Consider the following 23842-nt stretch of genomic DNA (forward strand, 5'->3'; position numbering starts at 1 on the left):
GTGTGTGAAGGGCAGGGACTCATATTTTGGCATAATTATCATGCTTTAAAACTTGATTGCAATTACTAATACATTCTGATCATCTATATTATAGTGATTATTGGATTCTTTTTCTGGTTTTGTTTAGATTTCTACCCTTAGCTATATAATAATAAAATTAACCCTGTAGGGAAAGTATAACATCTTTGCTATTCAAAAATCACATCACACTGAGCACCATATTTAAAATGACAGGAAATCCATAAGGTAAGGCAGAAGTAAAATATAATTAAAAAAAAACGACTATAAGAAAAACGGTCACTTTAGCTGAGGTTAAAAAAGGCAAAAGGAGAAAGAAAAATATATGATCTACAGCACTGTTTCACACTGCTAATAGAACATAAAAGAACAAACCAAAAGAGGTGTTTATTATTAAAGCAACATGCATTAGCCGTTTTAGGCAGACTTATTTTCTTTGACTGTTTAAACTAGTTGAAATCCTTATGTTATAAATTGCTTTCTTACATAACCCCATGTTCGGCTATGTTACTAATACTAATAAAATGGTCTATTATTTCACAATATTTATCCATCATATTATATCATATTTCAATAGAAATGAAAAAGCTGGCTATTTGCTATCAGAATCAACCAAGCTGGCCATCAGGAATGGCTCTCAAGCAGCATTTCCTATTGTTAAGTAGTATTTCTGCCATAGGCTTCACTGCTGGCCCTTGCCCACAGTTTTTCCTGGGGTAGGAGGAGGAAGAACTGTGGGCAGTAAGTCCTTGTCCAGCTGGCTAAAAGAAACGAGGTAGTTCCCCTTTAAGGGCTCCCTTTGCAACTAGTAGCAGAGGTGGAAGAAGGGGGAATGTCTACCTGCACAGAGTGGGAGGAAGCAGGAAACAGCTGAATGAGGTTGGGGGGAGGCATTGGCCTTCCAGCTGATCAAAAGGGGGTTGGTGTTTATACCTTGTGCAGTCTCAATAAAGCCCTCTTTCACCTTGATTGGACTGGCAACACCCACCCTCCCACCCATAGAATCTGAAAAAGGACTGGGTTCCTTCATGATCCACTATGGGCATCACACTAGCCCTTTTTCCTTGGGGGCTTTTCCCTCGCCACCAGATTGGCTGATGTGGGGAAGGTTTTTTTCACCTTTTCCACAGCAAGTTTGGGATTGGGCAGGGTGAGGCAGTGGGGTTAGGTTATAAAGTCATAACTCAGTAAGTAGAACTTGTGGCAGATGTCCAGTGCAGTTACTCATTATGGAAGGGATATGGTTATAAGATAAAATTGATTGTAATAGGATGTAAAAGAAAGCATTCTTTAGGGAGCTGAGGAAGGGTGAGGGTGTGTGTTCAGGACTCCTATGTCTCGTATAGCAGGGAGCCAAACTCACCTCTGGGTGGTGCGGTCCGGTGAGTGATTATGTGAAAATGATTAAGGGAAGGCGGATGACTTGCACTGTAAAATATATGGCCGGGTATTCCCAGATATTTTAGGTGAATAAAGTTGTGGCCTAATTATACCACATCCATTGCCTCCTGTGTTTCTTTCTGTTGTGGCTGAACTGTGTGGGTGCGTGTGTGTGTGATGGGGCAGTATTCAGTGCTTATGAATCTTCTAAACTCCGTGAGACTGCTTAGCCTATTTCTTTCTTATGCTAAAGGTTCTTAGTTGAAGTTCCATAATTGGAACTAGGTGAATTATTTTAAATTTTTATATGGCCTCCTGTGAGCTTCTGGAGAATGGCTGTGCACCTGCTGAAATTTAAATTAAACTTAACTCTCTGCTAGCATGCTGGAGCAGGGAATCACTTATAATGTGTTGTAATTTTATAACTCTCAAACAGAAGTAATACATTTCTCAGAGTCATTGATTGTCATGTAGATTTTTCGGGGGCATGCATGAATCTTCATCTATATTATTGTTTAATGTTCAGTTTTTAAAAACACTAATATTCTTGATATTTTTAATGTTTATGATACTTTACTTACTGTAGTAAACATTAGCTTTATATTAACAGAGGTTTCTGTCTGGCAGAGAGTCAAAAACTGTGGCTGGATTTTGAAAAAGGTCCTGTGTTTACCACAACTATGACCTTTGGAATAAATTCAAGAGAGACTTAACAGGAAATGCTTTTTATAGAACGTGACAGTTTCCCGCTTTTGCAGACCAACTCATGGATGGACAAGCTTTTTAATGTAGTGGCGTTTGAGTTTAAAGGAAAATACAATGCTTTGGGATTTTTTCACTAATCTTGGCCTTTATTTAATTCAGGCATTGTATCCATCTTTCTCTCAGTTTTCAGCAACCTTTAACCTATGTGACTTAAACCAACATTTATTATAGATGCACTATAATTCACCAGCTCAGGCTAAGGAACATTAAGAAATTTTGCCACTGTATTGCTTTTAGTAGCAGAATATATATGGCAGGCTTCAGGTGTTGTGTCTAAATATGCAGTAAAATAAATCTCCTTTAATTTAAAGTTTCACCTATTTCAGAAACAGAATTAATAATGTCATTTTTGTGCAGAGTAGATCAGTATGATGGATGCTCTAGAACAGTGGTGGGCAACCTACCGGCCGCAAGTTGCGTACCGCTGCTCTAGAATGATTGTACTTGATTTAAAATATAAATACTCCCTTAAATGGTTCATCATATTTGCTTACAAGCTCAACTACTACTCTGAGGACCTATCTGTTGCTGACTATATATAAACTTTTATTATTTCACTTTTAAGGGAAGAAGTAGACATGCAAATGAATGTTGACTGTTTAGTATAGCACTGTGGTTTTCAAACTTTTTTCATTTTTGGACCCCTTAATAATTTTGAATGGAGGTGCAGACCCCTTTGGAAATACTAGATATAATCTGAGGACCCCTAGGGGTACACGGACCACAGGTTGAAAACCACTGTTCTATGGTAATGACAACATTTCGTGGACCCCTTAGACATAGTCCGCGCAGCCATAGTGATCCATCGGACCACAGGTTGAAAACCACTGCTATAGCAGAAGCAGTTTTTCTGATGACAGTAATGGAGATAGCTTTTCAATAACTTGTTGCCAAATAGTACTTAACGGTTCAACTACATTATATGTTTTTAAAAAATTGTCTCCTTTAGGCATAGAATTATAATGGTATAGGCTTATTGTCACTCAGATTTTTTTTTTTCTACAGCTTTTTCCGTTTGGAGGAACCCTAACATTAGAAAAGCCTTTTCTTCTGTGTATGTCCTAGATATCCCACAAAACTATGCATTTGAAATAGTTGTATCGTTTCTTGATGTCCTGTATCATACTGCTAAAATTACAACACTATTTTTGCTAAAATACATTGTACTAGTTAATACAAAGGTTTATAGAATATTTAGGAAAAATTTGTAGAATTGGAACATTGAGATTATATTCATGTTTAAAAGCCTGTCAGAGCAGGATTGAATCACTTATTTCATGGAATTCACTGGGATGGAGTCTGTTCCTAAATGTATTGTAGAACAGAGAGTCATGGTAATCCATCATGGAATAATATATTTAAATATTTGTTTTGATGCTGTCCTGCCAGCACAATAATAATCTTTTTCCAGCTAAGATTGAAATTATAATATGTATGTATTAAGGTTAGAGAATATATGGCAAATGGAACAAAGCACTAAGAACCAAATGCTGAAATCTATCCCCTACAGCAGCAGCGGACAAACTTTTTGGCCTGAGGGCCACATGGGATTTCCAAAATTGTATGGATGGCCGGTTGGGGGAGGCTGTGCCTCCCCAAACAGCCAGGCGTGGCCTGACCCCCCATCTAACCCCCCTGTTCTCTGTCCCCTGATGGCCCCCCTGGGTCTCCATACACCACTCCCTGTCCCCTGACCGACCCCGGACCCCCCGCCCCTGACTGCCCCCTGCCATCCCATGCAACCCTTCCTCTCATTCCTGACTGCCCCCATTCAACCCCCCTGTTCCCCGCCCCGCCGCCTATCCACACCCCTGCCCCCTGACCACCCCCTCAAACTTCCCCGCCCTCTATCCAATCCACCCTGCTCCCTGCCCCCTTACCACTCTTCCTGGAGCACTGATGGCTGGCAGCACTACAGCCGAGCCACCTGGCTGGAGCCAGCCACGCACTGCGCAGCTCAGAGCACCAGGTCAGGCCGGGCTCTGCAGCTGCGCTGCCCCAGGAGCTCACAGCCCCCCCACCCAGAGCATTGCGCAGGCAGCGCAGTGAGCTGAGGCTGCGGGGGAGGGGGAACAGCAGGGGAGGGGCTGGAGGCTAGTCTCCTGGGCCAGGAGCTCAGGGGCCGGGCAGGAGGGTCCCAAGGGCCGTAGTTTGCCCACCTCTGCCCTACAACCTCTAGAGCTGCAGTTAAAGTGGCTAGTTGTAGACTGATCAGTGTGGAGCTGGCCATCCCTCCCACATGCAGATCTGTACAAGGACATCTATGTAAGTTCTAGGCAGGTGAGAATTCAAACAGATTTCATTTGCCTTGTTCAAGTGCAGGAACAAGGATTTTACCTTTCTTAGCTATAGATAGAATGCTCCAGTTTATGACTAATCCATCTGAATAGTTTAGTCTTCCACAAATTCAGAATTTGCAATTTTCTGAGGCTCTGTGGCTTTGCGTGGTGCCACAATTGTTAATTGAAATAAAGAGACTCAAACTTACCGGACCACCCTGTTCAACTGACTGTCACATCACAAAGACTACTGTGGTATTATAACTGAATAATTTTGATATTTTACCTTTAGTCCCATTTGAAGAAATTAAAAATATGATGGATGAAATATCAAAAAGAGATACAGCAATTTAAACAACATTAATATCAAAGGAGATATTTTCTTTCCATAATAAAACTATAGTGAAGTGTAAAGTTTTCAGAGAATGTTTGAGGCACTCTGCAGTTTTTCCACAAGAGAATTATAGGTTTTATTTAAATGTAAATGTGAAATTTAAAATGTCAATCATTTAAAATTATGTCCATGTATTTAATACATTTTATGATTTATATCAAGGTAAGTAGACAGTGTAGGAAATGTGCTATAAAGAATTATAATGACAATGAATGAGACAATTTAGAATGTGAAAAGCTATATTGAAGTGTGTTGGTGACTTATAAAACTTCATACCTGTGGATCAGCTTCCAAATTTATTTTAAAGGGATGTGCTTTGCCATCTTCTGAAACTTGTGGAGACCATAATCTACTTTCTGCCCTGTTAATAAGAGAAAAAATCCCTCCCATAAACATGGCATATATACATGAGATATATACACTGAAAACTTAAAATCTGAAGTTTATTCAAAAATCCTTTTGAATGTTTTAACATATAAAATTCTTATAATGACATGGACAGAATCTTATGTGATGTTTTTGTGTATTTGCTAGTCAGAAAACATACATAGTAAGTTATACATGAAGATACACTGTACTAAAGATTATGTATGGCTCTATAATAGTCTCTTCTTGAGTTCAGGTTTCAGAGGGGTAGCTGTGTTAGTCTGTATCAGCAAAAACAACAAGGAGTCTTTGTGGCACCGTAGAGACTAACATATTTATTTGGGCACAAGCTTTCGTGGGCTAAAACCCACTTCATCGGATGCATGGAGTGGAAAATACAGTAAGCAGGTATAAATATATAGCACATGAAAAGATGGGAGTTGCCTTACCAAGTGAGTAAGGCAACTCTCATCTTAGCAGTGACCCCCCACTTGGTAAGGCAACTCCCATCTTTTCATGTGCTGTATATTTATACCTGCTTACTGTATTTTCCATTCCATGAATCCGATGAAGTGAGTTATAGCCCACGAAAGCTCATGCCCAATTACATTTGTTAGTCTCTAAGGTGCCACAAGGACTCCTCGTTGTTTTTGCTGAGTTCAGTGATATCAGGAGCAGGCCCTCTGTACCTTTCACCTGAGATTCTCAAAGCATTTCACAAACATGAATTAAGCAAGCCTGAAAAACAACCATGTGAAGTTATTACTATTTGAGTCTTTTCAGTTGGGAAAATGCAGAGACTTATGGCCTTTTCAAAATTAGGTTAAGTGCTGTTGATATATGTAAAAAGCATAATTTAAGCATGATTTGTTACAGTTGTGTATGCAGACTGGGTAACTGCAAATGATCCTTTGCGTCCCATTTGGCATGCATAATAGTAGTAATTATGTGTGTAAATTTAGAATTTTTACATGCTGAATTACACATACCTTAGTCTGAAAATCAGGCCCTAACACTGACGTACATCAAGTCAGTGAGAGAGCCTTAAATAAAATGTAGATTCTCTGACTCCCAAACCTGTGCTGTAAGCCACTAGACAGTGCTCTCTCCAGTAAACATGTTCCTTGACGTGAAAAGGAGAACTGCAGTAATATGGTCAGCATATTTTAAAAGTTATCTCTGTGGCAATTTAATGACTGAGTTAACTTTTCATCTGTGGCACATATATTTAAAACACTGGTAAATTAGGGACTGAGTTGACAGCTGCCCCATGCACAGAATTTTAGTAGAAATTTTTTGAGAACTACAGCTGTAGATTCAGGCCCAGAAAACATAATTTTATGAAGCACCTTGCACTCTTGTGATCCCAAAGCATTGCGTAAAGCAATGAGTCATTTGTTGTTATGCTATCTGCTTAATTTAGACCTTGATTCAGGAAAACACTTACGCATTCACTTAACTTATAAATATGTACTTAAGTTCATGTTGACTTCAAACTTTAAAGGTAAACACATGCTTAAATGCCACCCTCAGTAGAGATGCTTTCCTGAATTGAGACTTTAAGCCATGATCCTGCAACTGGTTTTGCATGTGTTTAACTTTACTACCAACTGTAGTCCCATTGATGTGAATGGTACTACTCATGTTAGTAACGTTAAGTATGTGCATAGGTGTTTGCAGAATTGGGGCCCTAAATTGTAATGGCCTGATCCTGTGAGATGCTGTTCCCATTGACAAAGAGATGGTCAGCACCGTGCAAATTGGACCTCTGGTCTCCCGCATGTCTATAAAGTTCCATACATGTTAGTGGTGCTACAAAAATAATACTGACAGTGCAGGATTTATAGACATGATCCAAAACCCATTTAAGTCAACGGACAGCAAGGGTAAAAACCCTTATGAATTCAGCAATATCATACACAGAACCTTAGATGCTGGAATCTGTTTAATTAAGAAATGGAATACTATCAATGTGATCATTCCTTATTCTTTTTGAAAGGATCCATGGAATATGTAATGTCTACTTAGACAGTCATCAGATCAGAGGAAAAAAGACCTCAGTTTCTTAATGTCTCCTCCGAAAGTAAATATGATGTTGTGATCCATACATATAATGAAATACCTCTCAATTTTGAGACAAAGTTGATGTGATGCTGCTTTAATTCTCTCCTGTGCATCGTTATGAGTCATGTTCTCTGTACCATAGCCATCAATAGCTAGAATGACATCACCAGGACTTAAATTGGCTGCTGAAGCCTTGCTTCCTGGCGTAATCTAAAAGATATAAGAAAAAAACTATTATTTTTTACTATTTTTTTTTAAATTAAAGCACATCTGTGAATCTCTCTAAATAACAGTAATCGTAATTTTCACTTTTTGAATACTCTGTGTATTTTCCAATATTTTACTAGGTTTGAGACTAAAATGTAATGTAATCCAATCTTAAAAACAAAAATTACATCAGGAATATCTATGCTTTCTCGAAAACAAGCAAAAAAATTGAGAGTGCACACTTTGTCTCTAATTTTTCACTTCTCCTAATTAATTCTACCTGTTGTCTTTACAGCTAAGCTGTCACCTCTGAGTTTTGAAAAGAAAATAAGAAAATGTGGGTTTTTTTATACACATTTCCTAAAAAATCCAGCTCCATGAAGAAACTCTTTCAGGTTTTATCTATTTTTCTCTGCATCCCCTTTGTTTTTCCTTTATTTTTTGTATGTAGCTGTTAAATTTTTCTTTGCTTTTTACAATACTTTTTCTGTGTAAAATGGTTTAAATATTTCTTAAACTAATAAAGTATAAATCCAGACAGAATATTTGCATATTTTCAAACAGGAAAGGCTGGCAACTATAATTATGACCTAAAAAGGACCTCCCTCACTAATTCTGGATGTCATCCTTGCTTGTGAACATGAGATTTTACACACTTCTAAATTGACGATACATTTCTATACAGGCCTTCTAATTTACAAGAAAAATATTATGGTGACATTTAAAATCCAACCAGATAAGCCATTTAACACCACACCAGCATTTAATCTCAACAGATTTGTTAATTCACAGTCTTTAAGGACTAATTGTACCTTTTAGACATTGACCGTCACTGAGGTTGAAGCAGAGCTACCCTTCTATCCTTACCAAAAGATCATTCTCAACTGCTGGGTAAGAGAAAAAACAGCTTTTAATGGGAGAAGAGACTTAGGAGTTTGTTCCTCCTGTTGGCCCTAATCAGCCCGAGCGGCTAGTCAAAGTTTGGGTCCCTTGGGATGTTCCAGTTGGAAGTAGAAATTGATGGAGTCTGGTATTTTCTTTCATGCAATCTTTTTAATTTACAAGGAATGTATAAAATCCTGTCTCTCTCAATGCAGAAGGAACCAAGAACAAACGGAGCATTTCTCAGGTTACAACCCCCAAGCCTCGTTAGCCAAAAATAGACCCAAAAGCGCTCTCTCTAGTTTTTTTCCAGGATCACATTGGGTACATCTACCCTGAAAACAGACACACAAACAACGATGGCAGCGAGTCTCAGAGCCTGGATCAACTAACTCAGGCTCATGCTGCAAGGCTAAAAATAGCTCCGAAGATGTTCCTGCTCAGACTGGAGCCTGGGCTCTGATACCCTCCACCCTCACTGGGTTTCAGAGCCCAGGCTCTAGCCTGAGCAAGAATGTCGCACTCCTATTTTTAGCCCGGTAGTGCAAGCCCAAGTCAGTTGCCCCGGGTTCTGAGACTTGCTGCTGCAGTCTAGACATGCCTATTGTGTTTACAGATTCCTGATCAGCTTTCTTGCCCCTCCTCCTCTCTCCCTTGTTGTCTGGTTTCAGTTTCTGTGTATTTTCACATCCTTACACACACCTGGTCACAATACCCAGTTGAACCCTTCACCCACATAGTGCTAGTTTCTGGGCAGACTCTCTTAGGCTTTATTTTAGTTGTGGCCCCTTAATTGTCTTTTACACTATCTTAATGGAGGACTTATTCATACATCAGTTTGAATGAAATTTTAATTCAGCCCATAATAAGGTTTCACCTACAATAATACCTCCCACTCACCTCAGCTTTGCCTGTCACCCCAATGAGGCCTAAAATAATGACACCCAATAACCTAAACAGAAAGAAATAATTTAGTATATTACTACTGATACAAGCTTAACTATTTACATTTCTACAGTGTCTTTCTGTCAGGATAGTTTCACATCACCTTTCAGTCAGCCCCTGAGGAATGCCTATCATTTCTGCTGAACTTGTTGGCTGAAGCAGACCCTTTTATCTGAATGAGGAATCCATGTCTGTAACAACTTTTCTAGCCTCAACTTCCACAGCTACATTCTCAGATGGGGCGGGGTGGGGGGGGGAGAAGGAGGGAAGTGGTCAGGCAGGCAAGCTGAAATTCTGTCCGTCAAACTGTAAGAACTAGCCTCTGTGTCCAATATGAAAGGGGATCTGAAACATGGATAGGCCAAGAGCGGGAACAGTCACAAAAGCCTTTTTCAGCATGCTGATCACTTTCCCTTTTTTTCTATTTGCTGCTTGTCAGAAATGTTCAGCAAACGAGCTGGGATCAGGTTTTATTTCAGGTCCACAAGAGTTTTAGCAGCTAAGATTATCCTGAGACCATGGGTCTCAAAACAGATTTCAGCCACTCTCCATCTTTCCTTTGTTGGAAAGCTACCAAAGCATGTAGCTGTTATAATGCCCCCAGGGGCAGGACAATTTTTCCACTGCAAACCAATTACCTACAAATTATTTATCCCACCTGGGCCATATCTTTACAGAGAATTTCACAGACTGAATTTGTAAGACACCTTTCCTGACATGGATTACACAGTTATTAGCCAAGTACCAGAGGGGTAGCTGTGTTAATCTGTATCCACAGAAACAATGAGGAGTCCGGTGGCACCTTAAAGATTAACAGATTTATTTGGGCATAAACTTTTGTGGGCAAAAAACCCCACTTCTTCAGATGCATTGAGTGAAAATTACAGATACAGGCATACATATATTGGCACATGAAGAGAGGGGAGTTACCTTACAAGTGGAGAACCAGTGTTGACAAGGCCAATTCAGTCAGGGTGGATGTGGTCCACTCCCAATAATTGATGAGGAGGTGTCAATACCAAGAGAGGGAATATTGCTTTTGTAGTGAGCCAGCCACTCCCAGCCCCTATTCAAGCCCAAATTAATGGTGTCAAGTTTGCAAATGAATTGTAGCTCTGCAGTTTCTCTTTGAAGTCTATTTTTGAAGTTTTTTTTGTTGAAGAATGGCTACTTTTAAATCTGTTATTGACTGTCCAGGGAGATTGAAGTGTTCTTCTAGTGGCTTTTGTATGTTACCATTCCTGATGTCTGATTTGTGTCCATTTATCCTTTTACGAGAGACTGTCCAGTTTGGCCAATGTACAGGGCAGAGGGGCATTGCTGGCACATGATGGCATATATCACATTAGTAGATGTGCAGGTGAATGAGCCCCTGATGGTGTGGCTGATGTTGTTGGGTCCTCTGATGGTGTTGCTAGAGTAGATATGGGGACAGAGTAGGCAATGGGATTTGTTACAGGGATTGGTTCCTGGGTTAATGTTTCTGTGGTGTTAGTAGCCATACGCCCATTACTGTTGTTTAACTGCCAAGATCTAAACAAAATCTGTGGGGTTGATCCTTGTATCTCCCCTACCCTTTGCTCCTTCAGGTTGGTGTTCCTTCATTTCCTGAACTGGGAAAGAGGCTTTCACTAGACACTTACAAGAGTCTCTCTTGGCTGTCTTACATTGATAATCCTTTCTGTGGCCAATTTTGTCACAGTACCAACATTTAACTGAACTGTTTCCTTTAATTTTTGCATTATTGACATTTTCCCTTGTTTTACACACCAAATTTATCAGTTTATCTTCTTATTCAATAAGGTCCTGAACCAGATTAGAATCTCTTCTTTCATCATACATATGGAACCACAGAGGTGTATTTACAGGGCTCATGGTGATCAGGTTCCATCTTCTACACTAGCAGCTACATTCTCTTCTGGACATTGTTACAAGAAAAGATTCAAGCTCTGTGGAAAATTGGATTCCTTTTGCTGATTTTGATTGGCAAATCCAAGTCCAACTGAGTATTTATAAATTGGTCCATTGCTAGTTTAGCGTTGAGAGCCTTCATGGTATCTGGCGATGCTAGGAACATAAGTCTTTGCAGGTTCTCTGCCAGCTGAGGTGGGATTTCTTCTTTCCTTCTACTTCTAGCTCTAGCCTCTTAGCTTTACCTTGGCCAGATCAGATTGATGGCTAGCTCCAAACTGCGTGTCAAGGGCTTGTACCAGGTCTGGCTAACTCAGTCTCTTTTCCTGTGGGTAAGTTCTGTAGCACAATCAGAGCTGGGCCACCCAAGTTGGCTGATAGTAACCCCCATTTCTGTCCCTCCTCCCAGCCATTCATTTGAGCTGTAATGTTGAACTGAGCCAAATGAGCGTCCCAGCAGAGATGATCCATGCTTGCTGCTGGGGGGGAGGGGGCAGCCAGCTTCAGCAGTGTTACTGAGCATACTCAGTCCAAGTGAGCATGTTCTGTATAAGCCAACCAGCCAATCTGGGGGGTCACGTGACCCCGCATGTCCTTCCATGCATCACCTCTGCCAGGAAGTTTTTTCATTATTTGAGCTGGGACAAACTGACTTGTCCCCTCTGAGTCTCTGTGGGTTACAAATGGGGCAGAAAATTGTTGTAAATATCTGGTATTACCCTAGTCCTCTGGCTGGCTCAGTTCCTCATCCAGACAGCTACCTTCCACTATGATCTGTGACCCTTTGATTTCCTTCTGGACCTGAATTTTCAACTCAAGTCCACGCTGCAACTCATCTCAGCAAGTTCCAAATTGGCCAAAGCCTGTTTGGTTTCCACTGCTTCATGGAAAAACTTTAGTCAGATTGTTGTTCACCTCATCCGTCTGCTTTACCATTCTAGCCCGGGTGTGTTGCCACTGGGTTTCCCAGTCTGTCCAAGTGTTTTTTAGTTGCAGCTCCATACAACAAACTCATCTCAACCTGCAAGTTCTCTCTGAGCCCTTTCTGGGAAACCTCCTGCTCTTGTTTTAGGTCTTGTCTTTAATTCCTTTTGCGAAGTCTCCAGCTCCTATTTGAGATCTTGTTTTAAATCCTGCTGGCCATTTTTTATTTCTGCAAGATCCTGCATTATTTGTTGCATTTTGGTTCAACAGGAATACCACTAGCTCACAGTCTCTCTACTTGGAACCTGGATCCCACTGCTGACTCCAGTGTTACCCCTTTTTGGCCTGAGCTGCTTGCTAAAAATACAGTGTCTAGTAGGTTGCTCCAGTTGGGAGTAGAAATTGGTAAAGTTGGGTATTTTTTCATGCAATTTTGTTTATTTACAAATAATGTAAAAAGTCTTGTGACTGTGAATGCAGAAGGAATCAAGAACAAAAAGAGCAGTTTCTTACCTTACTGCCTCTTCAGTCAACACAAGATCCAAAAGATCTCTTTAGTTTTTTCCATGATCACATGTGCTTACAGGCTCCTACTTGGGTTTCTCCCTCTTCTCCCCCCATTCCCAGTTCATGTTTGTTCTCAGTTTCTGTGTGTTTTTACACTGCCATGCACATGTTTGAATGTGACCCCTCTGCCCACATGATGCTAGTTTCTGGGCAGACTGTATTAGGCTTTGTTTTCAGTGTGGTCCCTTGGCTGTCTCTTACAACTACCTTAAATAGAGGACTTGTTCATACATCAGTTTGAACTAGATTTCACCCAGCTCATAACATTCCCAATAGTATTTTGGCATGGTTTCTTTCATGGTAAAGGAAACATGCTTTAAAACCTGTGGTAGCCAATCAAGTATTCCTCTAGTGACTAAAAGCAACTGTTCTCTGCAAAGATACAGAGACATTGTTCCAACCTGAGACACAGTGTTTTCTAGAAATTCTGTTAGGGTGACACAGGTTCATGCTTAACTACCACAATTTAGCCCTGTGTTAGAAAACAGGACTCTCCAATCTGTTAAATATACCAGATGCACACAACTACATCTGTACTACAATCTGGTAGATAGTACTACCTGTGTAGCAAACAATGCTGATTTTCATTGTATGTAAACACACAAATATTGACTGAAAGCCATCGTTGTAAGCTGTCTACTGTACCGCATTTCTACGAGAACCAATAGTTCCAAGTATCAGAGATAACAGGTCCAAAAGTAAGGGAAAGTTGTGCAATATTTGTGCCATAAATCTCCTGACCACCAAAAGGGAGTTAGTCAGTCTTCATCCTCCCATGTCCAAGAAATGGGGTAAGAAATACTTCAAGAACACTTGCATAATGACAGGTTTCAGAGTAACAGCCGTGTTAGTCTGTATTTGCAAAAAGAAAAGGAGTACTTGTGGCACCTTAGAGACTAATGCTCAAATAAATTGGTTAGTCTCTAAGGTACCACAAGTACTCCTTTTCTTTTTTCAAGAACACTGTTTTCTCCAGCTTTAAGTTTACACAGGGTTTTCTATGGAACATCTCTGTCAAATTTTCCTACCATGCAGTTGAAAACCACCTTTCTATCAGGTAACACTTCATTCTACCTAATATCTGTTAGAAAGGTAATTTCTCAGGGGCATATTTAAATTTGAGACAGCATTTAAACTTGCCCACATTAAAAGCATCCATTTATTATATATTTGTACAGCACCTAATTCAAAGGGGCCTAACTTGGTTGTGGCCTATGGGCACTCCACAGTATGAATAATAATAATAAAATAAATGAATAAGTACCAAAGTGGTTCTAGTTTCTCACTCTAATAAGAGCTTTAAATTTAAGCTTTAAATAAATAAATGAAAGAAAGTGCTCCTAATTCAGTACATTTGAAAATGTCTCCTTACAAAATGCACCATCAGCTGTTTTCAGGTTTAACACTATTTACAGCCAGCCCTGTAAATGAGTTAAACTGATAGGTCTATAAAGGTTGTTAATACATTTGTCTTGGGGTGAGGCATGATTGTGATAGAGTGATCACAGATTCTTAAATCTGTGGAAAGGACAAGAGCAAAGGCCTAGATTCTGAAAGGTTTTCAAATCAGTAGGAGTTAGGCACCTTATACCTTTGAGAATCTGGGCCAAAGTTCTTGCAAATATGAGGGGACCAAAATATCTGACAAAACTGTCATAACAAAACTTTGTACTCTTTTACTAGCCAAAAGTTTTAAATTTCGTGCACAATAGCACACTTTTAAGCAGATTCCAGTGTTTCCTTTCCCCTTGATATGGTAGCATCCTACCTGGCTGAACAGCCAGTGCTCTACAGGGATTCTTGCTCTCTGCAGATCAGATCATTAGTTTTCGGGAGGTCTTGTGGAAAGGAGAAGCTTCAGATTAATCTCCTCCCCTTGAGGCTCAGAAGTACCTGCTGATGCAGCTCCATGTGTGTGCTGATGGGGCAAGTGTCATCTGGGTTGTTGACTGGGAGTCTTTAGCCCTGCCCCTTCAGCTCTTCAGAAGTGGCCTGGCCATGTCTCTCAACTTCACACTGTCCCAGCTGTTGGATATTACTAGTGTAGCACTAAATTGATGGAATAGTGTCATGTAAAGGCCAAGGGACAGGGGAGATCCTGGGGTGAAGGATAAACTGTATTGGGGTTGCCATTGGGGCAGTGTAAGTGGAAAGTAAATACATAACTTTAAAAAAATTAAATTCTTTTGCTACAGTTTTTGAATCCCCTAGTCCAGTGGTTCTCAACCTTTCCAAACTACTGTACCCCTTTCAGAAGTCTGATTTGTCTTGTGTACCCCCAAGTTTTACCTCACTTAAAAACTACTTGCTTACAAAATCAGACATAAAAATACAAAAGTGTCACGGGTCACTATTACTGAACAATTGCTCACTTTCTCATTTTTACCATATAATTATAAAATAAATCAATTGAAATATAAATATTGTACTTAACTAACAGTGTATTGTATATAGAGCAGTATAAACAAGTTATTGTCTGTATGAAATTTTAGTTTATATTGACTTTTTATGTAGCCTGTTATAAAACTAGGCAAGTATCTAGATGAGTTGATGTACCCCCAGAAGACCTCTGCATACCTCTGCTTGAGAACCACTGCCCTAGTCTGTAAGAGTATTGGGGAAGGAAGATCCCTCCTCTCAGCAACAGTGAATATAAAGCCCTTCAGCCTTGTTTTCTCTGACCGTATATCTCTTTTGTACATGGCTTTGGGCTTCCGATGATCTGCAATTTTTTTCAAAGATATTCCCAGGCTTCTTTAGGGGTCTTCCCTCTGCCTCTTTAGGACACTTGTTTTTACATTCCGTTACATCCTTCCCATGCCAATGTCGGCGCACAGGGCAGACACTAGTCTACTCCATACCTCCCGGTCATTTGCTACCGCTTTCATATGGTGTGGAGAACAGCTGTTCTGCCCTCCCTACAAAGGGTTCTCCTTAAAAATTCTCTTAGGTGCCATCGTTTTCTCACACCAATTGGTTTCCACTTGGCAACTTTGTGTAGGAGTCTGCATGTTGGCATGTGATGTACATGCCCCAGATATGTTTAGAGATTTCTTCTGATTCTGGTGGAGATGAGCTGCTGGTTGGTGATTTTTCAGATCTCTTTGTTGGTGTTGAAGTCTTTCCATTCAGTGTCTGGAATTTTTCATAGACACTGATTTTTGAAGTTGTCTTGTTTTCTGTCTCACTTTTTGGTAGATCTCCAGCTTTTGCAGCTATATGTTAATACTAAGATTATTTTAGTTGAAAATTCTCAGTTTTGTTCTGGTGCTGTATATCTTTGATTTTGATACCTTGTTGAGTTTGGTGAATGCTGTGGATGTCTTTCGTATTATTGATGTCACTTCCTTCTTGAGGTCTCCATTGGCTAGTATGGTGGTGCCCTGGTAGATGAACTGTTCTGCTTTCTTGATGTTTTTGCTTTCTAACGTGATGTTATTGCTTGATATCTAGATTTTGAGGCTTTTGTTTAGATTAAGGAGAGAGACTTAACATTAAAGCAAGAGGATGAGTTGGAGAACTGCTACTCTAAACAAGTCTAAAAATTCGTATTTTGGAAGTTTGTCCTAAAGAGAATCTCATACCACTGATTGGAAAATATGGAATTAAAAACGCTGCAAGAGAGAGGTTACAAAGATGCATAATTTTTCTGTCCACCTATAGTATTTCCCAGGGCAATGTGCATATTACTCACACCTTCATCAAAAGGAATATCTTTTGCCTTTCCCAGTACAATTCCAGTCTATAAAACTACTCTACTGACTTCTAGAAATCCATTTAATTTCAATTAAACCTTCAATTCAGGAATACTTTTTTACTCGCACGATAAAACATTACACACTACCAAATAGCAAAGTGAATACATTACTGGAACAATTCATCCTCATGGAATTAAGTTCTTTTGAAGCTGCCTGTAGAACGTGATAGGCAGCAGAACCATTTCATATCTCAAATTTGGAATTCCACTTTTTCTCTCACAAGTGTGTATGCACATGCACACACATGATAGAGATTAAAAAAATTCAGACACAGATGTTTTATTTAGAAATTTCTTTCTTTCACCATTGAATTATTTCTTTTGCTGTTTAACTCCCCTCCCTTCCCCCCAAGAACATTTTTCTGCTGCCTAAAGCTCAGGCTTCTTGTCCTCACCTTCAAGGCCCTTCAGAACTCAGCCTTTCCTGCACCTGGTTTTGTCTCTTATTATGTCACAGCCTAGGCTGCTCATTTATCTTCTTCTCTCCTAGTCCCCTTTGAAGAGTTTCCCTTATCAGCTCTTTCATGGAACGTCCTCTTGAACTGATCCTTAAGACCACTGCTTTCTCCTTTGATAAATCTCTCTTCCTTAGCATATTATGGGCACTACTGGAATAATAATAATAATTAATAATTAATTATGAAGTGTAGAATCGTTGGCTTCTTAATTCCATTTCCTGTCATTGCAGCCAGCACTGATGACTCATCAGGCAGGTGGAATCAGATCCAGAATTATTACTTCCTTCAGATACAGAATAGTCTCTCTAGTGTGCTCTGAACAGACCATTTATATGTAATTTTTGCCTATCCATTTCTAAATATCCCTCGCTTCCACTGCCAGGCAGTGTATTTATGGGAGATTACTGCACTTCCTAGTACTTAAGACATTTATGCCTCTATGGTGTTTGAAAGCATTCTGTAACTGTCCAGAAAAACACTGCACTCTCTCTCTTAGTTCTTAAGTATTACATCACATATAAAATTGCTCACTGAGATTGTACTTTCTTAAATACATTTTCCCAGGAAATGACAGATTAACAAAATCTTGTATTCTTGAAGAAAGAAAGATTCCATTAAAAGCATGGAATGTACCATCACCACTGTATCAATGCTAATGAAACTGTCTCTTATATTGTCTCTATGAGTATTGCACTGCTACATATCCATGCATTGCAAGAAATATTTTATACATATAATTAATATGTATAAATTATAATATGTATAAATTATACATATAATTAATATTTATACATATAAATAATATAATTAAGCTGTGGAACTCAAAACTGCAGGATATTATTGAGATCAATAGCTAAATAAGATTCAAACTGATTAGGCTCATAAATAAGGATAAAATCTGCAGTTACACTAGTTAGGATTAAAAATGTAAGGGCTATTATTATGCTTCAGAATCTAAGCAAAAAAGCTGACTTCCAGTTGTGTTCAAGAAAGAATCCCCTCCCATCACATTATAGTAACGAACAACTAGTGCATTTGGGAAGATTTCATCTTCCTCTAAAGCGTCAGGTAAAGGCCGCTGCTAAAGAAAGGATATCAGATTAAATGGATTAATTTCCCCATTCTGGTATAACAAGTTCAAAGCATTAAATCTATTCTCTGTCACATAGCAGTCTCTGTCAGAGATAACTGTCAAGTACACAGCATGTGGAATTAATGTTCGTAGCAGCACAGGTTCAGTTCTTCACTGTGGTATTTTTCTGCTCAGTCATTTGAAAAATGCATCAGGATTGGGGAAGGAAAGGAGAGACAGAGCTTCTACATTTCTGAACCAACCTTAAATTCTTAAGTCAGTAAGTGTGATCCTCTGGGTTAGAAAAATGGGTTTTTAGTAGTCAAATACTCAATTGCCCCCTTCAACATAAACCTCTCTCCCACAAGAGCAGGAGCAAGAGCAGAGTGAAGCCACATAAGAACGGCCATACTGGGTCAGACCAAAGGTACATCTAGCTCAGTATCCAGTCTTCTGACAGTGGCCAATGCCAGGTGCCCCAGAGGGAATGAATAGAACAGATAATCATCAGCTGATCTATCCCCTGTCATCCATTCCCAGCTTCTGGCAAACAGCGGCTACGGACACCACCCTGTATATCCTGGCTAATAGCCATTGATGGAATTTATCTAGTTCTTTTTTGAACCCTGTTATAGTCTTGGCCTTCACAATTTCCTCTGGCAAGGAGTTCCACAGGTTGACTGTGCATTGCTTGAAAAAATACTTCCTTTTGTTTGTTTTAAACCTGCTACCTATTAATTTTATTTGGTGACCCCTAGTTCTTGTGTTATGAAAAGTAGTAAATAACACTTCCTTATTTACTTTCTCCACACTAGTCATGATTTTATAGGCCTCTATCATATCAAATGTAGTTGTTTTTTTTCCAAGGTGAAAAGTCCCAGTCTTATTAATCTCTCCTCATATGGCAGATGCTCCATACCCTTAATCATTTTTGTTGCCCTTTTCTGAACCTTTACCAATTCCAATATATCTTTTTTGAGATGGGGCGACCACATCTGCATGTAGTATCCAAGATGTGGGCACACCATGGATTTATATAGAGGCATGGATTTATATATGATATTTTATGTCTTATTATCTATCCCTTTCTTAATGATTCCCAACATTCTGTTAGCTTTTTTGACTGCCACTGCACATTGAATGGATGTTGTCAAGGTTCCTCCCCCACTCTGAACTCTAGGGTACAGATGTGGGGACCTGCATGAAAAACCTCCTAAGCTTATCTTTACCAGCTTAGGTCAAAACTTCCCCAAGGTACAAAATATTCCACCCTTTGTCCTTGGATTGGCTGCTACCACCACCAAATTAATACTGGTTACTGGGGAAGAGCTGTTTGGACGCGTCTTTCCCCCCAAAATACTTCCCAAAACCTTGCACCCCACTTCCTGGACAAGGTTTGGTAAAAAGCCTCACCAATTTGCCTAGGTGACTACAGACCCAGACCCTTGGATCTTAAGAACAATGAACAATCCTCCCAACACTTGCCCCCCCCCCTTCCTGGGAAATGTTGGATAAAAAGCCTCACCAATTTGCCTAGGTGACCACAGACCCAAACCCTTGGATCTGAGAACAATGAAAAAGCATTCAGTTTTCTTACAAGAAGACTTTTAATAAAAATAGTAGTAAATAGAAATAAAGAAATCCCCCCTGTAAAATCAGGATGGTAGATACCTTACAGGGTAATTAGATTCAAAAACATAGAGAACCCCTCTAGGCAAAACCTTAAGTTACAAAAAAGATACACAGACAGAAATAGTTATTCTATTCAGCACAGTTCTTTTCTCAGCCATTTAAAGAAATCATAATCTAACACGTACCTAGCTAGATTACTTACTAAAAGTTCTAAGACTCCATTCCTGGTCTATCCCCGGCAAAGACAGACTATAGACAGACACACAGACCCTTTGTTTCTCTCCCTCCTCCCAGCTTTTGAAAGTATCTTGTCTCCTCATTGGTCATGTTGGTCAGGTGCCAGCGAGGTTACCTTTAGCTTCTTAACCCTTTACAGGTGAGAGGAGCTTTCCCCTGGCCAGGAGGGATTTCAAAGGGGTTTACCCTTCCCTTTATATTTATGACAGATGTTTTCAGAGAACTACCCACAATGATTCCGAGATCTCTTTCTTGATTGGTAATAGCTAATTTAGTCCCCAGCATTTTATATGTATAGTTGGGATTATGTTTTCCAATGTGCATTACTTTGCATTTATTAACATTGAATTTCATCTGCCATTTTGTTGCCCAATCACCCAGTTTTGAGAGATCCTTTTGTAGCTCTTCGCAGTCAGCCTTGGACTTTACTGTCTTGAGTAGTTTTATATCATCTGCAAATTTTGCCACCTCACTGTTTACCCGTTTTTCCAGATCATTTATGAATATGTTGAATTGGACTGGACCTAGTACAGACCTCTTGGGACACCACTATTTACCTCTCTCCATTCTGAAAACTGACCATTTATTCCTACACTTTGTTTCCTATCTTTTAACCAATTACCAATCCATGAGAGGACCATCCCTCTTATCCCATGACTGCTTACTTTGCTTAATAGCTTTTGGTAAGAGACCTTGTCAAAGACTTTCTGAAAATCTAAATACACTATATCCACAGGATCCCCCTTGTCCATATGCTTTTTGCCACCCTCAAAGAATTCTAGTAGATGAGTGAGGCATGATTTCCCTTTACAAAAAACATGTTGACTATTCCCCAACAAATTACTTTCATCTATGTGTCTGACAATTTTGTTCTTTACAATAGTTTCAACCAGTTTTCCCGGTACTGAAGTCAGGCTTACCAGCCTGAAATTGCCAGGATCACCTCTGGAGCCCTTTTTAAAAATTGGCGTCACATTAGCTATCCTCCAGTCACTTGGTACAGAACCTGATTTAAATGATAGGTTACAGACTACAGTTAGTAGTCCTGCAATTTCACATATGAGTTCCGTCAGAACTCTTGGTTGAATACAATCTGGTCCTGGTGACTTACTACTGTTTAGATTATCAGTTTGTTCCAAACCTCCTCTAACGACACCTCAGTCTGGGACAGTTCCTCAGATTCGTCACCTAAAAAGAATGGCTCAGGTTTGGGAATCTCCCTCACATCCTCAACTGTGGAGACTGATGCAAAGAATTCATTTAGTTTCTCCACAATGGCCTTATCGTCCTTGAGTGGCCCCACTGGTTGTTTAGCAGGCTTCCTGCTTCTGATGTACATAAAACAACTTTTGCTATTACTTTTTGAGTCTTTGGCTAGCTGTTCTTCAAATTCTTTTTTGGCTTTCCTAATTATATTTTTAAACTTCATTTGCCAGAATTTATGCTCTTTTCTATTTTTCTCACTAGGATTTAACTTCCACTTTTTAAAAGATGCTTTCTTGGCTCTGACTGCTTATTTTACTTTGCTGTTTAGCCATGGTGGCTTTTTTTTTGGTTCTCTTACTATGTTTTTTAATTTGGGGTATACATTTAAGTTGAGCCTCTATTATGGTGTCTTGAAAAAGTTTCCATGCAGCTAGCATAATATCAACAGTTCTTCCACTTGAAACACATGATTAATGAGCATTGACATCTTGCTACAAACCAGCAGCTTTTTGTCTGATATGATGATGAGTCAATGGCAAAATTATTTATTCCTCAGAAAGTTAGAATAAATGTAATTTATCTTTTGTTAGTATAATGTTAAACCTCATTGCACATAATCTAAACAAAGGGAAAATATAAACCAGACTCTGCTAAAATATTTTTCATTAGAGATAATGGAAACTATTTCCCCCTTGTAAGTCCATAAAAGGCAATGAAAGTCCCAATACATCTAGACATTTTTCACTCTTTTTACTCAACATGGGTTTTTTTCCCTCCAAAGTTTTCATGTCTCATACAACAAACATTTAGCATATAAGTTTATATATTAAGAGCATTACATTTTAAGGGCAAAATGGGATCTCAGTTATGCTGGTATAAATGTGGAGTAACTCTATTGACTTACATGGAGTTACTTCAGATTTACACTAGGGTAATTTACTGTAGAATTTTGGTGCTTACCATTTCTATAAACTCCTGTTTGACGTACTTTTACTGCATGGTATCATCAAAGGTATTTATTTTACAAGTTCTGATACTTATGTAATACTGCACTAAGATATTGTCTAAATTCTGAGTCTCAGTGCAGTACTTCCAAAACTATGTTAATGAGGTAGAAGAGAAGAATGAAACATGCTTTCAGTATGTGCAAGTACTGTAAACCAGTAGAAAATAAAGAATACTGATTCTGGTATTTGATGTATGTCACATAAAGCCCTATTCAACAATATGTACTTAAACTAAGTTTACCTAATGGACAGGAAATATGTTTTGCTATTGCTTTAAGAATGGAAAACAGATTTTTGTGTGTTGCAGTCATTAAGTGACAACCTCTGAAATAAATGCCAGTTTTCAGGATACTATCTTAAAATACATAAAAAAGAGGAGGGATTGTGTTCTTAATCCTCTTTAAATGTGAAGTACTATAAGAGATTAATATTGAGTATCACTAAAAGCCACTAGTTAATGCATACGATTTTTTTCTTGCTTGTTCATGATAGAATAACTTTGTAATAAATCACTGATGTAAACTAAATGAAAACACAGAACTGTACATTTGTAGGAACATGGTCCCACTGCCTTTGCTCACAACACATAGATCTTGAATTGGTTAAAGATTTGTATTACAAACTCTTCTTAACTCAAGCTGACATGAAGATTAGTATACAAATATCCAGACACAAGGAACAGCTGCCAAGTCCCCCTCTCTCCCAAAGATCACATGGGCCAGTTACTGGGGCTGGTGAGAGCTGCAGTATGGTCAGTATCTTAGGCTGGTCTCTGGCTCCCTGGGGGTCCGAAACTGGAAAGTGAAAATCTGAATGCTTTGCGAAATCACACTGTCCTCTTACCTTGCCAGTGTCCCCTTGACACTCAAATTTCAGTGGAGGAATGAGCAGGAGTCGAATGAATAAATTTTGCGTGATAAAACAGTCTCTTTAAATTTCATACACACACAAATCATTTCAAAATTGTCAACTTTCAGCAACTCTAAATTTGAACAACAGTAATAAACGCAACCTGCAGCTAGTTCACTTGTTTATTGCTTCATTCAAGAAAAGTCAAAGAGCAAAAACTAAAACAATGTTAAAAATAATAAATAAAAGGGAAATAGAAAAGAACACATACCCTGGTTATGATCAAAGGCTGGTTAAAATCTATCCCTCCTGTCAGTCTGAATCCCCAAGGAGCAGGTCCTGGGAGAATGACGTTCTGTGGCATTGTACAACAATTTTCTGACCGCTACTATTACTGGATTATTTTTCTTTTTTCCCTAGCTTGGTAAAGGGAGCTGAAGGCTGAGCTGTAGGAATAAAGGTCCTGTCAGCAGTGTCTTTGCTGGACAGGGCAGCAGATCCTTTATACGCCTGAGAGGTTTTTTCTCATCCCACAGCTGCAGAAACAGCACTTTATCCCTGCTCCTGTATGACGTCACCCGTCTCTTGTCTCCTCCACCCACAGGGGGAGTACCAACTTTGGTAAAACAAAGTCTGGATGCTCTGTGAAGTTTACGGCAAATAGATTTACTTTATTTGCTGTTTCACAGTATACTGCCCAGCCCAGCATTCAGTAAGTTTCAGGTTACAACTTCCTGTTTCTCTCTTAAAGCAACCTGGTCTCACTTTTGATGTTGTGATTGTATTACTGTACTGTCTTTGCTTTAACCATACCACAGCATCATTAACATTGCACCTAACAAGAAATATTAATATTGAGCTTTGTCCCTCCTCAATGATCATTTTGCATTTCAGTCAACTTGTGATACAGTCATTTACTTGA

General features: G+C 39.2%; 1 protein-coding gene across 4 annotated transcripts in view; it reads right to left on the bottom strand.

Moving 5' to 3' along the window:
• Positions 1–23564, bottom strand: part of PDLIM3 (PDZ and LIM domain 3) — a 41532-nt gene extending 17968 nt beyond the window's left edge. For all 4 annotated transcript variants that reach the window (XM_084627089.1, XM_084627088.1, XM_084627090.1 and 1 more), the window contains exons 1-3: positions 23192–23564; positions 7325–7476; positions 5113–5197 (exon numbers count right to left, since the gene is read on the bottom strand). In XM_084627089.1, the coding sequence (XP_084483215.1) occupies positions 5113–5197; positions 7325–7476; positions 23192–23284 (330 nt within the window). In that variant the 5' untranslated portion in view covers positions 23285–23564. The remainder of the gene's footprint in view (positions 1–5112; positions 5198–7324; positions 7477–23191) is intronic.
• Positions 23565–23842: the final 278 nt, after the last annotated feature.

This window comes from Lepidochelys olivacea (genome assembly GCF_965140295.1).
Source record: "Lepidochelys olivacea isolate rLepOli2 genome assembly, chromosome: 4".
NCBI classification, from domain to species: Eukaryota; Metazoa; Chordata; order Testudines; family Cheloniidae; genus Lepidochelys; species Lepidochelys olivacea.